The sequence below is a fragment of the Mastigoproctus giganteus genome, chromosome 1 (genome assembly GCF_048544385.1).
Source record: "Mastigoproctus giganteus isolate SK-2022 chromosome 1, ASM4854438v1, whole genome shotgun sequence".
NCBI classification, from domain to species: Eukaryota; Metazoa; Arthropoda; class Arachnida; order Uropygi; family Thelyphonidae; genus Mastigoproctus; species Mastigoproctus giganteus.
Genome location: NC_143575.1, coordinates 65,170,448 through 65,187,561, shown reverse-complemented (window position 1 = coordinate 65,187,561; position 17,114 = coordinate 65,170,448). Strand labels below are relative to the sequence as shown.

At 38.6% G+C, this 17,114-nt stretch overlaps 1 protein-coding gene across 4 annotated transcripts in view; it reads right to left on the bottom strand.

The window, feature by feature from the left end:
* Positions 1 to 17,114, bottom strand: part of Vps13 (vacuolar protein sorting 13C) — a 1,645,987-nt gene that overhangs the window by 57,587 nt on the left and 1,571,286 nt on the right. For all 4 annotated transcript variants that reach the window (XM_090373229.1, XM_090373247.1, XM_090373239.1 and 1 more), the window contains 2 exons: positions 13,389 to 13,578; positions 2,168 to 2,331 (listed from right to left, as the gene is read on the bottom strand). In XM_090373229.1, the coding sequence (XP_090229355.1) occupies positions 2,168 to 2,331; positions 13,389 to 13,578 (354 nt within the window). The remainder of the gene's footprint in view (positions 1 to 2,167; positions 2,332 to 13,388; positions 13,579 to 17,114) is intronic.

Here is a 17,114-nt window from a genome sequence, read left to right as displayed (position 1 = left end):
ACAAACAAACAAACAAACAAACACCAAGAAGCTTGGGCATATACTTGTTTCAGAAATGACATCATTATCCACAAGCTGACCTAAAATTACTAATTTCATTTTTAATTAAATAACATCACCAAAAGAGGAAAATTCATTATCTGTTAAAAAGAAAGGTATTTTTTTTACAAAAGAATTGTTTCAATCCCATTTGAATCTCATCAGATAGTGTGGCCTCAATTAGACTTCATATCAAAAAGTGAATAAGTCGAGTCAAAGTGAGCAGCCAAGTGGTATGTGGGAGAAAAACTTCCTATTAAACATGTAATGAAAGTTACATGTGAGTATAACCTTTAGTACTGGAATGTATTGGCCAAAAGCAGCAAATTAGAAACAGACTAGGGATTTTATTTAAATGCAGGAGTTAAAATAATTCAATAATTAATGCTATCTCTGTGTTGCTGTCTGTAGAACTCTGTGTTCCCTTTTGAGACAGTAATAGGTGTGCACTTACATTTGTTACAGAAATGACAGTGTTATGAGGTGTGGCTATTAAATAAAGAAACTTTTACAATAAAATAAATAATGAAATATTTTGTACCTTACAAGTTATCGCCTTCAAATAACTGCCTTGGGCTTGTATACAGTGTTCCATACGTTTCTTCGAAGCACAGAAACATTTCTGGAAGTTACCTTCTGTAAGCCCTTTTAACACTTTGATCATTTTTTCTGATTATTTTTAATGCACTGAAAATGGGTTCCCTCAAGCACACACTTTTCAGTCTAAGGAAGAGAAAAAAGTCATAAGTGGTTAGGTCTGGTGAGTAGGGGGCATGTTCACACACAGCGATTTGTTTTTTGGCCATAAACTGTCAAACAGAGGGTGTTTTTTGTGTTGGAGCAGTGTCTTGATGGAGCATCCAACCATTATCATGCCTAAATTTTCATTTAAAATTTGTATAAATGTTTCTTTGTCTATGCAGAGTTCTGATGTAAACCATTCTAATGCTTAAACAACAATCACTTTTAATCAATGTCCTTACCTGGTCCACATTTTCACCAATTTCCATAGATGCCGGACAGCTTGGATCATCTTTCACACTCTCTCTTTCTTCTAAAAATCTTTTATGCCATTCAAACATGCAAGCCCTTGACATGGTATCTTCCCCATTAACTTGACAACTCATAACTTTCAGTTGGTGTTTTCTTCAGTTTTGTAAAAATTTGAAGTTGGGTTATTGTTCAATTCTTTTTTTTTGTCTATCGTTTTTTTCCAACAATCTGCAAAAACACAAGGAAATGAAAACCTGTCTCACTGCAAAGTGAACGAGTGTGTCGGAACGTGAATTGGCAGGCAACTAGGGACAGGATCAAAGTCAAGTGCTGTGCTTTTGTTTCACAGGTGGTGCTTGGTGTGTAGTGGCTGTGCTGACACTACACACTTGTTATTTAATGACAGTCTTGTTATTTATTATCCTCATTATTTGTTAAATATATTGTTATTTATTATCCTAAAGTGACCGATGATTTTGTTTTTTGTTGGGGAACACAGCATCCCCCAGACAGCAAAACAGAATTAGAGACAGCATTAAATTTAAAATTATTTCAAATACTACATCAAAATAAAATCCTTGCTCCTGTACTAATTTTCTGCATCAGTCCAACATGCCCAAGTATTAGGTTAGTAAACAAATTACATGTTTAATTGGAAGTTCTTCCACTCATCACTTGACTGCTCACATAGACTAAACTTATTATTTACTGTTTGTCATGAAGTTGTCAATTAAGGCTACTCACTATCTGATGATGCTCCAGAAATTTTTAAAACAGTCTGTTGTAGTGACACCTTAGAGTTTTTAATAAATAAAGGATTAATCTCTTTTGCTGATGTTAATTTATTTAAAAACAAAATTAGCAATTTTAGGTTGACTTGTAGATACCAATGATGTTTCTATAATGAGTACAGCATTAATTATCAAATTAATGCTGTACTCATTATAGAAGGATAACTGATTACTGGATAACTATGTAGTATTTTTATAAGTAATTTCATTCAGATTTTGATAGTAATAACAATAACAGTAAATGATAAGCATCAAAAAAAAATATAAAAAATGCTAAATTGAGCTTATTATTATTATTTTTAATTTGAAAGCCAAAGTTAAGATAAGATTAAAATAATTCATACCATTATAAGTCCTTTCCCACTTTGCGCCAATCCTTGTCCAAGATCGGCAGGCCTCCTACTTAGATTCTGTCGACGTTTCCTCTGATATTCTTTATCCATCGTTAGAGCAGCTAACCCTTTTCCTAGAGTTCCTGTTATTCTGGATACAGCACCAGCTGCTCCACCTACACAGTTCAATGAATTAATACAGGCAAAAAAAGTAAAGCAAGCAATCATCAATGTCTTAAAAAAAAAGTAAATCAGAGAATCCTGGCTTCATGTGAGTGTGTTGTGGAGGTTTAATCGCACAAGAGCTGCTGGGGTTATAGTGTGCCCATTCATAGGAAAATGATAAAAAACAAATTTCAGATATAATCACTTCATTTTTATTAGAGAAATCTTTTAGAATGGTAGATTCCAATTTTTTTCAGAAAGAGAAAAATTCATTGACATTTGCATCGTCACCAATAATATGTTTTAATGTCTTCAGTTCTCGAAGATTTGTTAGGGAAAGGAGGACGGATGTTCTGTCCTGATGATAGTGAGGGCAGTCAATGAGGATGTGTTTGACTGTTAAATGTGCTGAACAGTGTGGACATTGAAGAAGTTCCTATCCTATAAGTAGATGAAGGTGAGTCAGGTATGTATGTCCTATCCATGCTCATGCAAGCACTACTTGCATACATGGTCAACATTGTCCTTGAGGTTGTAACATTCTCTCAGATATGCCAAACAAGCTGTACTTGCCACCTGGGAGTCTAAAATGCTGATGGAACTGATATTCAGGTGACTCGAAATTGGACCCAATTTCGACGAAGTCCGGACGGTCTGTGACAGCCAAATCCTCTGCTTGCACCTTCACAAAACTGAATTACTGAATCACCCTCCATACACAAGTACATGGTGGGTGACCACACAGGTGAACCAACGTAAGCAGGGGTCGAGGCGTGGCACCCACACCACATGGAGGAATGCCGCCCCTCTATGATACCAGGCAGTAGATGACTCTCATCAACCGGTGTAATACCACTACTTTTGCTTATTGGAGGCTTGAAGTGGTGGAAACCATGTTTAGTCTCTAGAGCTAATTTCCGGTCAACCCTTCCCTATCTCTTCCATCATGCAGTATGATTGATGACTTTTTAGGTTATGATGAACATCGTGGCGAGAGCCAATATTCCTTATATTTCGAGGGTACAGCTCTAAAACGGTGTTCGCAGGCCGGCTGCTAGTTAGTACACCGGACCGAACCTATTGGTAACTCTCTAGGAGGCTTCCGGATCAGCTAGTGTATAATCTTGCTACCTCTATTCTGCCAGATAGTGACTGGAGGGAGTCCGAGTAATGTGCATGCGGGGAGCATTGTTGAGGCCACGTTATATCAAGGATCTGGGTATATTCTTACCATGTGTATGCAATATCCAAAAATTTCATTACTTCATACAGCATGTCCCACCCACTTTTTCTTACTATTGAATACACCATGAATTGTCAAACTAATAGAGCAAGCTTATCTGAGAAAAGATCTAAACCTACCAAGCACTTCCTAATTCTTTTCACAAATATATGGGGTCTCAATTCTAATCTCAACGATGTCCATTTCCACTTGCAGTCTGCCAAACCCCATGTACTTTTTCTGACAGAATCTCAGTTATCGGTTGATTCAACTACGGCTCATCTCAGATGCCCAAATTATTCGCTGTATGATTCCTTTCGCTTCAAAGGTGGTACTAGTGTATATGTCCGTTCTGATATTCATCTGTTGTCTCTACCGTTCTCCCAACTCTACTAATCACTTGGAGCCCTTTGACTTCCTCTCTTTGCAACTTGACTTTCTGCAGTCCAACTTTACTAACAGTGAGGTAATTTTCCTTAGTGATTTTAATGTTCACAACGCCAGCTGGCTTCCGTTTTCGTCACACCGACCCAGCTGGTCGAGATGCTGAGGCTTTTGCAATTACTAATGACCTTGCACAGATTGTCCATTTACCTCCAAGAATATCGGACAATCCTAATCATACAGCTAATATGCTTGATCTTTTTCTCACAAACAAGCCTTCTAAGTACACGGTCGAAGTGAGAGGTCCTTTAGGCACTTCAGATCACAACTTGGTGATTGTCTCTTCTCCAATGGAACCTTTATCTCTTGGCTATTCCCAACCTCATGTTATTTGGCTTTACAAGAATGCAAAAGGGGATGACCTGCGAAAATTTTTTTCTTCTTTTCCTTGGTCGGATTAGTTTCAAAACTTCTGATGTCAACATTTGCTCAGATCATGTCAGTGAAATTATTCTTGCAGGAATGGAATCCTTTATCCCACACTCCACTTTAAAATCTTGTCCTTTATCTAAACCTTGGTTTTCCAAAAAATGTGCTAAGGCTGTTCAAGAGAAGAATGTTGCATATCGTAATTGGCTTGTTTCTAATTCTTCAGTTTCATTTTCTGCCTACACCAAAGCTCGCAACAATTGTAAAGCAGTTATTAATCAGTTCAAACTAGAGTTTGAACAGGCTAAGAGTAGAAAACTTGCTTCTTGTCCTAATGGTAGCCGAGCATTCTGGTCTCTTGCCAAAGCTATTGGCCGCAACTTTTGCCCACCTCTGTCCAAACCAGATGGTTCTGTTGTCACTTCAGCCAAGGATAAAGCTGACCTGCTAGCATCCCATTTTCCTTCCAACTCATGTATTAATGATCTTAGAAAAACACCTCCCACCATTCCCAACATGCTCCATTCAATGCCTCCTATGGTCTTCTGTCAAAAGAATGTCAGAAGGATTTTGAGGAATCTTGATGCTAAGAAAGCTCCAGGTCCCAATGGTATATCTTCACTTGTTCTCAAAACCTGTGCTCCTGAATTTACTCCTATTCGTTGCCGCCTTTTTTCACTTTCTTATTCCAAAGGTGTTTTTCCTTCTGCTTGAAAATTTGCTCATATCCAGCCAGTTCCTAAAAAGGGTGACAAATCTCTCCCATCCAATTATCGTCCCATTGGAATTACTTCTTCTCTTTCTAAAGTAGTGGAGAAATCAATTAACCGCCAACTCTTAAACTACCTAGAAACCTTCCGTCTGATAAACGATCGCCAGTACGGATTCCGTCAGTGTTGATCCACTGGTGATATTCTGGCTTATGTTACCCATTTATGGACTAATTCAATGGAAAGGTTCGGTGAAACACAAGTAGTTGCCCTTGACATCTCTAAGACTTTCAATCGTGTTTGGCATAAAGGTCTTCTAAACAAGCTTCCATCTTATGGCTTGCCAACTGTTTTTAGTAATTGGTTATCCAGTTTTCTCTCTGATCGCTCACTGAGTGTGATGGTAGATGGCTCTCTGTCTTCTAACTTCTCCACTAATGCCGGTGTCGCCCCAAGGTTCAGTTCTTTCCCCCACTCTTTTCCTCTTGTATATTAATGACCTTCTTCCATTGACTGGAAATCCTATCCATAGTTTTGCCAATGATAGCACATTGCATTCCACTTTCCATTTTGAGAAACCTTGTCCTGCTCAATCAGCTTCAACTACTCGAAAATCTGCTACTAATTCCTTAAATGCCAATCTTCAGGTAATTCTCCAGTGGGGCAAAGACAACTTAGTTGATTTCAACCCTTCTAAAACTCAGTCTTGTCTTATATCTCGCAAAAAGGATTCTTCTGCTCCTATGCTTGTCTTTAGTGACAATCCGATTTCATTTCTGTTCCAGTTCTGCATTCCTTATATCTGTGTGACACCACGTCTCTGATATCCCAACAATATCCACCTTTGATGCTTTGAGCACTAACTCAAATTCATCAAATTTATTTAGCAAACTCCTAGCATTGATGTACACGCAAGTATACATGCACCTGTTCCTATTCTTAGCTACCCTAGCACAACCCATGTGTTTACTTGTACTGCAAATGATTCCCAGAAGTCTCTGAAATATCCTGCTTCTTGTTTTCCAGGCTTCTGCCCATTCCAATAGAAGCAGTGCAAGAATCACTTTCACCTCTGCCAGTGGCTACTGTTAATCTATTAGTCCTTGTATCCTTCCAAGCTAGCAGTTTTCCGACCCACCTAACACTGCCTCGATAGCATCAGCAAATATTCTTGCACCCTTTCTATTTAAGTGTATCCTATTCCTGTAGAAGCAGTCTCTCCTGTTAACAAGTACAGACCAGGCTGAAAAAAAATTCTACCCCTTGAGCCTTGCACAATCTTTCTAGGGCCGAATTGATTGACAAGGCTCTCATCATGGCCGAATTGATCGACAAGGCTCTCATCATATATTCTCTTCTATCGTGTCTGGGTAGAATTGCAGACACTTTCAAATTAAACCCTAATTCACGGCTTTTTTTCAACAGTGACCTGTACTTGTTAAGTAATTCTGCCGTCTCCTACCCTTAATATCATTAGTGCCAACGTGTACAACTATATCACCTTTTGTGCCCTTAAAAGATGATATCCACTCTACAACGTCATCAACCTTTGCTCCTGGCAGACATACCCTGGTCCTGTTCTACCTATCCTTTTTTACAAAGCATGTTCCCCGTTTGCCTGACAATAGAGTCACCAACAACTACTAGTTCCTGTGGAAGATTTCGGTTTTCTAAAGCTAATTTTATTGCATGAAGTTCTGCAGAAAAGCTGCTATAATCAGGTGGAAGGGCAGTATAAATGATTGAAGTGGGAAATACTGCTGTTGCTGCTCCAATGGCTGAATGTGATTTGAAGCCATGAGTATATATTGGAAATAAATTAACATATTTCTGAATATGGCTTGCATGGAGTTGTTTCACATTGAGGGATGGTAGACGATTCTTTCCCCACTTGTGAAGATAAGTATCACAAGTTAATTGAGGAGGAGGTGTCCAAGGTAGATGAGATCATTTAATTACTTGTAGCCTGTTGACATTACAACAGGCTACAAGTAATGAAACATTCCAACCCTGTGTTAATTCAATAAGGCGTATTTTACCTGGTTTGATTCTATAGAGATTTTGCAGTGGAGGGTTAAACTGGTATGGCTCAACAGGATGCAGACAGCAACTTTTGTATTTTAGCTGCATACTTAAGTAGTAATGTTTTTCTGCGGAGGTAAAGAGGGGTTTCATGAGCTTCTATATATAAACTATGGGTAGGAGATGTCCTGAAAGCACCACGTGCAATCTGCAATGCACTATGCTGTATAGGATCCAGCCAGTATAGTGTACTCTTTTGAGCAGAATCATCCAGTAGAGTACTATAATTCTATCTGGATCTGATCAATGCTCTATATAAAAGCAACAAAGATGCATGGTCTGCTCCCCAAGACAGAGTAGATAAAACTCTTAGTATGTTCAGTTTTTTGAGGCAGGAAGTATGCACAAATTTAATGTGTTCAAAGAAATTTAAGTTTCTGTTAATGATTAATCCCAAGAATCTGATATTGTTAGTCACTGGAATGGTAAAGTTTGACATCGGAAGTTCAGGATCTGTATGCATTTTTTGGTGATTACAAAAGTGGACTGCAAAAGTTTTCTGCTGTGATAGACGACAGCCATTGAATCCTGCCTACCTTTGGACTTTACTCAAGGATATCTGCAATTGCCGTTCAATGGATCTCATATTCTGAGTGGCAAGAAATGGAAAGATCGTCCACAAAAAAAAAGATAGGTCTCAACTGCATTTGGAAGTTCTTTTGTGATCGAATCAATTTTAAGGGCAAAAAGGGTTGCACTCAGTATAGAACCTTGTGGCACTCCTTCTTCCTGTAAAAATGTCATAGAAAGCAAGTTGTGGTCGAACAATTCTGGAGAAAGTTCCTGATGAATATAGGCAGGTTGCCTCGTAGACCAAGAGCATGGAGGTCACTGAGAATGCCATGACGTCAGGTAGTGTCAAATGTCTTCTCTACAGGGTATCTCAAAAATATTGGTACAAATGTTTAGGGGAGGTAGGTAATATCTAAAGGAATGTGAATCGCATAGGAACTCATAACCGGAAACTTCACCGTAAGTCGGTACACGGTGCTGTTCATCAGTTCACGAGAGGGAAAATTTCTGGTTTACTCATTCAAGCAGTAGTTGCTGCACGAAGAGCATGCATCGATATATGAACTGTGAGCTGGCAGACATGCACCTAGTGTATGGATTAGCAGAGGGCTCACACGGTGTGCACCCCCATGCGGCACAACATCGCTTCGCAATAAATGTGTGGGTAGGTATGGTCGGTGACTGCTTAGTCAGCCCATACCTGTTACCATCCCACATGAACTCCGCTAAATATTGGATCGTTTTTAAACAAGTTCTACCAGGGTTACTTGACGATGTTCCAGCAAATGTGAGATGCAACATTTGGTTTCAACATGACTGAGCGTCTGCCCATTATGGAAGGTGTGTTTGTGACGATTTGAACAGGCGTTTTGGCCATCGGTGGATTGGCCGTGGTGGACCCGTTGCCTGGCCTCCACGCTCACCTGATTTATCGAGGCTTGATTTCTTTCTGTGGGGGGCCCTCAAATCTATCATGTATGAATCGCCTGTGGAGACAGAAATGGATCTCGTGGCGAGACTCGTCTGCGCTGCTGCTACTGTCAAAGAAACTCCAGGTGGGTTCGACCGTGTCCGCCAATCCATGCTGCATCGGTGTCACGCATGCATCGTGTCTCATGGTGGAACCTTTGAGCATCTGTTGTAACATCATGAAATGCATCCATCTCGTACTCCATTGTTAATATTATGTCAAATGAATGTTTGCCACTAATTACTGTCTTGTGTCATTTCTGCTTCTTGTGCCTCTGCTACTACTTTCCCGCGATGTTTCCGGTTATGGGTTCCTATGCAATTCACATTCCTTTAGATGTTACCTACCTCCCCTAAACATTTGTACCAATATTTTTGAGACACCCTGTATATCTATGAAACCATAACAAGATGTTCATTTTTTACGAAGGCATTGCATATTGCAGACTTGGCCTTGATCATGAGATATAAGGAGGATCTGTTCTTACGAAAGCCATGCTGATTATTACTCATTAGGTGTTGTGTTTCGATGATCCAAACAAGTTGATTATGGATAATTTTTTAAGTAATTTACCAAGGCAACTGGATAGGGAAATTGGTCGGTAATTGTACAGACTGGTAGGGTCTTTTCCAGGTTTCAAAAAGGCAAGAACTGTGCCATGAAGCCAAGAACTGGGATAAATGTTTTCCATAAATATTCGGTTAAAGTAGACCAGCAGTATTTGTAAATTTTTGTCACCAAGGTTTTGTAACATGATATAAGATATTCCATCTGGTCCAGCGGCACTGTTGCGTGTTGTTTTAATGGCATGTAGAAGGTCATGATATTGAAGAGGCTGATTATATGGAAGGAAACTGAGGTTCGAAAGTTGATGGTTCGTTGTTCAGTCTTGGTGTTTATTTTCTGAAAATCCGGAGAATAAGTTGATGCTGCTGAGACTTGGGAAAGGTTTTGCCCAAGGCATTTGCTATGTCCTCAGGAGCAGAGAGTTCTTGCCCATTCAATGAAAGAATTGGTGAAGGGGTGGAAGGGTTGGAAATTTCCTGGAAATCTGCCCCACTTTCTTCCATATTAACCTGGAGTTAGTGTTTCTGTTTATGGTAGATGCAAACTGAACCCAAGAAGTCTTCTTAGCTTGCCTTCGAATGAGAAATGCTTTCACCCTTGGCTTCTAGTTGATAAGATTAGCTTTGGTTGGGGATCTACGAAATAAATTCCATGTTTTATTTTTTTACTTCTTTGCTTTTGTGCAGTCTTCATTACACCAATAGTTAAGGTGCCATCAGGACTGGGGATTCAACAATGGAATTGAACATTTATCTGCAGATAGTAGGTGTGAAGTGATATAATCTGTGGCTTTATGTATTGACTGTGTTCGTATATATTGCTCATCCAGGGCAACAACTGACTGAAATTTTACCCAGCTGGCTTGAGAGAACTTCCATTTCCTGCAGAATTGGGCTAATGGTGGTTGTGCAGTGAACAGATCACAAATAATCGGAAAATGGTCACTGCTCACTGCCCATGGGATTGTTTTTTTTTTTTTTTTTTTTTTTTGTAGTTGTTGGCGCATCGCCTTCTGTGGCCATAATGCACCTCCCAAGGTTTTTTTTGCAGTACTTTGATCCAAGCCCGAGGCGGGATTCGAACCTGCGACCTTTGGGTTGCCAGGCAGGCACTTTACCCACCCGGCTAGCCTGGTTGGTCATGGGATTGTCCATAACAGACCATTCTATGATTGGAAACAGAATTGGGGAGCATACTGATAGATCGAATGCAGAAGTTTGTCCAGTTGGTAATTGTATGTGAGTGGGTGTACCAGTATTAAGAACAGTAAGGTTTTGCTTATCTAGAAAGGTTTCAATTAGTTAGCCATGTGTATCTAATTTTGTCGATCCCCATAAAGGGTGGTGGCCATTGAAATCCCCCAAGAGACAGACAGGGGGTAGGTAACTGCATTAGCAGGTTTTCAAGATCTTGGTAAGAGAAGGTATGACTTGGTGGGAGGGAGATAGACTGATACTAGTGTTAACACAATCTGGGTTATCAAACATACAGCAACAACTTCAATTTCAGTTTACAAATCAATTTGCTTGGTCAGGATCTTTGCACTGACCAAGATGGCCACACCCCCATGGGCAGCATTTGAAGAATTACGATCTTGTCGATAGATGGCATAATTCTTTATGTTGGTGGAAATTTGAGGAGTTAGATAAGTTTCCTGTAGACAGAAACCAACTGAAGAGTAGCGGTTAATTAAGACTTGAATATCATTAAGGTTTTTACTAAATCCTCTACAATTCCATTGTGGTATACAAGGCATTACTGGTGTTTAGTAGAAGAAGCTGTATCTGACTGTTTTTTTAATGTTACTGGCTTGTGAAGTTCAGGCTTTGGTTTGTCTTTTTTTGAGAAGAATGGCCGACCGGTGTCCATTTCTTCTTCTGTATATATTTCTAAGATCGGTTCTTCCTGTCTGGATGAGTCAATTGTATCCATAGATGTTTCTTGGATATTCTTTTTAAATGTGAGCTTTGTTTATTCAATGTAGAAGCAATCACTAGGGGAGGAGAAGGAGATGTGGCTGGTACTGTAAGTGCAGTATTACTTGCCTGGTTTAACTGCTTAGGGATATTGGACTGTTGCTGAAGGAGAACAGTCCAAACCCAGTGAGAGATTGAAGTGTTTGAAGGGACTGTAACATCAGTTTGGGTGGCCACTGATTGATATTTTTGCACAATACTGGCATATGTATGCTTAGTCATATTGGGCACAATTTAAATTTTTCTCAATTCACAATTTTTTTTTGTTTTCCATTTGTCTCATGTCCTTGAATAAGCAGGATGGTTGCCTTTACAGTTAGGGCAGGTCATTTCTTTTGCTGAGCAATCACTTTGAGTGTGATCAGAAGACCCACATTTGAGAGTTGTCATACTTTTGGCAATTATAATATCTCAATGGATTAGGAATGTAGGGTCTAATGCAGCAAAGTAGATAGCCTGCTTTTATCGATGATGGTAGATTTGGTGTATTAAAAGTGAGAATAATATTCCTTGTAGGTGTGAGTGTATTGTCTTCTTTAGTCATAATTCTTTTCACTGCAATGACATTTTGATCTTGAAGCTCTTGTATTATCTCCTCCTCTGTGACATTCAATAGATTCCTTTGAATGTATTTAGGGTTGAATGGGTAGAAACCTTTACTGGAATTCCAGCAAAGTTTGTAAGTTTTAGCAGTTTCTCCGAAATGTCAACGGCTTATTGTCTCCACTAGCAGGTCCCCTGATTGCAGTCTCTTGACTGTCTTAGGAGATCCTGCAAGACTTACGTGTTTCTGGATAAGAAACAGAGACAGCTTACTGAGGGACCGATCGGTAAGAGAGTGCATTATGATAAAAGCAGGAAAATCTGTTGATGAGGAACTGGTTTTAAACCTCTTGGGTTGCAACATGTCATGTTCGGTTTCCGTGTCTGGCCACGAGTTTGCCGGCTCTAAAAGCAGAAACACATTAAGATCCATATTTACTCTTTTTGGCCCTTGGCAGATTAACTGTTCTGCCAAGGTTTCCGGCCCTGCCAATGGTTTGGTTTGGATTTTATTGGAGCATTAGCAACTATGACTATAATGTGCCAAAACCAGGTCACATATAAAAAATTAAGCATTCAGTGACCTAATTAGTTAGGTCACCATGTCAAGATATATAATAACATAGGTATAAAAGGTGTAAAACATATATCAACAAAGAAATAACAATAAAAGGTAAATTTTAAATATGAGCAAAAAAGTTTACTGATTTTAAATAGTTAAAGACAGCAGACACATGATCATTGTCGGATAAAATCTGAGTGTATAAGCCGCCACAGGGAGACAGGAACAGTGTCTGGTGTGACAAAGTGAAAAGTAGTAAGTGTTAGTAATAAACTATGAGAAATAAAAAAAAGTGCCTTTCCTTTCTTGCTTGGTACAAGTGGTTTTGTAACAAGAGTGGTGATGAATTAAATGAATAGATTTATTAACGGCAAGAACGTAAAATAACTATAAATCGATTTTGGGAAATCGCAATTATAGCATAGAGAATTCACTCAGTCACAATCGCTTGGCACCCGGGGCTGCTTCATGTGAGGTTGGCTATTAGACTGCAAGCCATAAGTAGCATTCAGAGTTTATGAACAGAGTTTATTCATAAATTCCATTCTTAAACTCTGATAAGCTTTTTCATTTAGGCTCGTTTCACTTTCTTCAACATATTTTATCAAAAAAATCAAAAAAAAAAAAAAGCAAAAAAAAAAAAAGCACTCAATGTCTACTGTTGGATTTGATTGCATATATCAAGAAATGACAACAAGGCACAAAACTTGTTTATTCACAAGCCACACTACGTCATTCCTTACTAAACTTCTTACAGTACTTTTTTGAGATATATTGTCACAACACACTATTAAAGCAAAAGAACCGTGCAACTTGGTAACAAAAGCAATTATTCAATTTCATAATTAAAAATATAATTTTGGTTAAAAATCTAATTTTGATTCCTTATTAAAACTTTCTATCGATATCTAATATGTCATTAGAGATGCAAAATTCAAAAGTAAGTTATCAATAAACATACATTTAAAAATATCTTCAATAATACATAACAGACTATCATGAATACTGGCCATGGAAAAAAAATATAATAATAAATACAGAGCTTTTCAGACTTTTAAATAATAAATTCACCTATATAAATTTTATTTTCTAGTTTCATACATTACATACCAACAGCATGACCAAATAAACTCTTTATTCCAAGAGCTAATCCTTCAGCAAATTCCTCAGGACCTTGAATAGCACCTTGGAATGGCTCATAGAACAAATCAGTAACACCTTCTCCAAGTCCCATCAACAAGCCAACAGGATTGCCAATTACATCAAGTCCAAGAACCAACATATATAACTGTTTTAGTCCCTAAAGATAACAAGTTAGTTAATGTATGCAGTGTGTTACATTTCGGGTAAGTTACATATTTATTTCTTAAATTAATTGACTTTTTTTTTTCTCCCAGAGAAGTGAAAAGTAATCTTGTTACCTATTAATTATATATTGATTAACTAATAATATATAAAATTAACTGTTTTAATTACATTGTGCTTACATCCCAATATAATATATTCATTTAATTTTTTTTAATACATTGTAATCAACAGTTCAAAAAATTAAGCACATTTCAAGGTCTCTGATTAAATAAATTACAAAATCATACACACACACACACACACACACACTGGTGCCAAATAAATACGACTCTCTTAATACTTTGTATTAAGAAAGTATTTGAACTACCCTATTTCACAGTTTTCAAAGAAAACTGTGAAATTGGGTAATGACAGTTGCTGCATTGAGTATAAAGACTGCTCAGGTTATTCAACTGCAGCAAACTGAAGCCAGAATGCGGAAAATGCATGATCTGTCAGACTTTGATAAAGATCTTATCATGGGTGCAAATTTAGATGAGACCAAGATTCAAGAAATAAAAGACAACTCATTTCTCAAAAGTATCCATCTCAAAGGTTTTTAATGAATGGAAAGGAAGTGGTTCTTCCAAATCTCAAAGGCATAAATGCAGCAGAAAAACAATACTTCAAAAGTGAAGCTGTTGTACTTTAAAGAGGACTGTATAGAAAAATAGGGCATCCAGTGCACAGCAAATAACATCTGAATTCAACCAAGCTGAGAAATAGCCTATTTCAACCTGTACCATGTGCAGGGTATTGAAAAAATTGGGTATTAGTAGTTACCTGTCTATTTGGAAGCCACTTGTTTCAGAGAAAAACAAAAATCTGCTTGCAGTGGTACCAAGAACATCATGATTGGACAGTGGAACAATGGAAGAAAGTCATGTGGTCAGATGAATCATATTACACTTTTTTTTTTGCACTGATGCTAGGCAGAGAGTACGCCAAGAACCTCACAAAACAATGAACCCTGCTTACCTTCTTAAGACAACCCAAGCATCTAGAGGTGGCATTATGGTATGGGGAATGCTTTGTTCACATGGCCTAGGTCTGTTGATACCAGTGGAAGGTCAAATGTTATCGAGGGAGTACCTGAATTTTGTATCAGAGCTATTGTGCATTTCAAAGTTATACTTTTATCCCAAAGGCAATGCCCACTTTATGGATGACAATGCAATATTGCACTGTGCCAGAATGGTTTGGAGAACATAACATGGATTTCCACCATCTTCCCTGGCTCCCATGTTCACCTAATCTTAATCCTACTGAGAATGTGTGGAATATTCTGGAGAGAGAGCTGTTTGGCAATGAAGTCCTCTTCCTTAAACTTTGTCATAGCTACATGATATTTTGCTGAAAAAAATGGTTACAATTAGACCAAAATGCATTACAATGCCTCATAAATAAATCCACAATGTGCTGCACGCTTCCTGTTATTCAAAACAAAGGTGGCCCAATTCAATACTAAATAAAGGTTCATATTTTTTGGCCAGTGTGCATAATATATTGTCCACATTTTTGTATGCATTTACTTATTACTTCCACAATTTTAATAACAATTGAAATATAACATATTTAATGTTTCTGCTGTGATTAATATAATAAACAAAAAGAAATAATTCACGATTTATGCATTTAGTAAATTGATAACGAAAAAAAAAAAAAAAACCAAAGCAAAAAGCATTGACTTTTATGTGCAAAATGAGAAGAAAGAACATTTCACTTTTGTGCACCTTCCACACTGTTCATTTATTCCTTCAATTAGTGCACAGCAATAAATGCATGATACAGCCATAGAGGATGCATTTGTGCATGTTCGTTGCAAAGAGCATAAGAAAGTTAAGAGCAAGGTTGGAGTTCTAACGGGATTATATGAGGACTTGAGGTACATGGTTGATGACCTTGAAGGTTTAAAAGGGAGGAAGGAACCCATGAAGTACTCAGTCACACAACCAAACATATGAGTCCATGCTCCAGACATCACAAAGAAGACATCTGCTGCACCAGATATTTTTCATCCCACAGGAAGTAGCTATAGTTAGCGACTCAACTGTCAGGGAAGTGGGAAATACACTGTGCAAAAAGGACAGGTGGAATAGGACAAGGGTAGGTCTGTAGTAGATGACACTGTAGAGTTCCTATCATCTTTCAAGGATATACATGGTCCTTGAGGTTGTCACAGACATTCTATCAGACATGTCAGACAAGCTGTCCTTGCTACCTGGGAGTCTAAAACGCTGATGCAACTGATATTCGGGTGACACTCAAGTCAAGTGGACCCAATTTCGGCGAAGTCCGGACGGTCTGTAACAGCCTAATCTTCTGCTTGCACCTTCACGACGGTGGGTGACCACCCAGCGTGAACCAACGTAAACAGGGGTTGAGGTGTGGTAGATGACTCTCATCAACCAGTGCAATACCACCACTTTGCTTATTGGAGGCTTGAAGTAGTGGAACCCATGTTTAGTCTCTAGAGCTAAGTTCCGGTCAACCCTTCCCCATCTCTTCCATCATGCAGTATGATTGATGACTTTTGAGGTTATGATGAAAATCTTGGCGAGATCCATTATTCCTTACATTTCGAGGGTACAGATTTAAAACGGTGTTCGCAGGCCAGCCACTAGTTAGTACACTAGACCGAACCTATTGGTAACTCTCTAGGAGGCTTCCGGATCAGCTAGTGTATAATCTTGCTACCTCCACTCTGCCAGATAGTGACTGGAGGGAGTCCTAGTAGTGTGTGTATGGGGAGGGGGGGCATTGTCGAGGCCACGTTATGTCAAGGATCTGGGTATATTCTTATCATGTGTACGCCATATCCAAAAATTTCAATACTTCATACAGCATGTCCCACCAACTTTTGTCAAACTAATAGAGTAAGCTTATCTGCAAAAAGATCTAAACCTCCCAAACACTTCCTAATTCATTTCACAAATATACGTGGTCTCAATTCTAATCTCAGTGATGTCCATTTCCACTTGCAGTCTGCCAAACCCCATGTACTTTTTCTGACAGAATCTCAGTTATCGGTTAATTCAACTACTGTTCATCTCAGATGCCCAAATTATTTGCTGTATGATTCCTTTTGCCTCAAAGGTGGTACTTGTGCATCTGTCCGTTCTGATATTCCCTGTCAGAGATTTGGCAATTTGGAATCTACTCTCTTTGATTCCTCTGGCATAAAGTCTCTCTACCTCATTGTGTCAAAATCATCTGTTGTCGCTACCTGTTCTCCCAACTGCACTAATCACTTTGAGCTTTTTGACTTCCTCTCTTTGCAACTTGACTTTCTGCAGTCCAACTTTCCTAACAGTGAGGTAATTTTCCTTGGCGATTTTAATGTTCACAACTCCAGCTGGCTTCCGTTTTCTAGTCACACCGACCCAGCAGGTCGAGATGCTGAGGCTTTTGCAATTACTAATGACCTTGCACAGATTGTTCATTTACCTACAAGAATACCGGACAATCCTAATCATACAGCCAATGCGC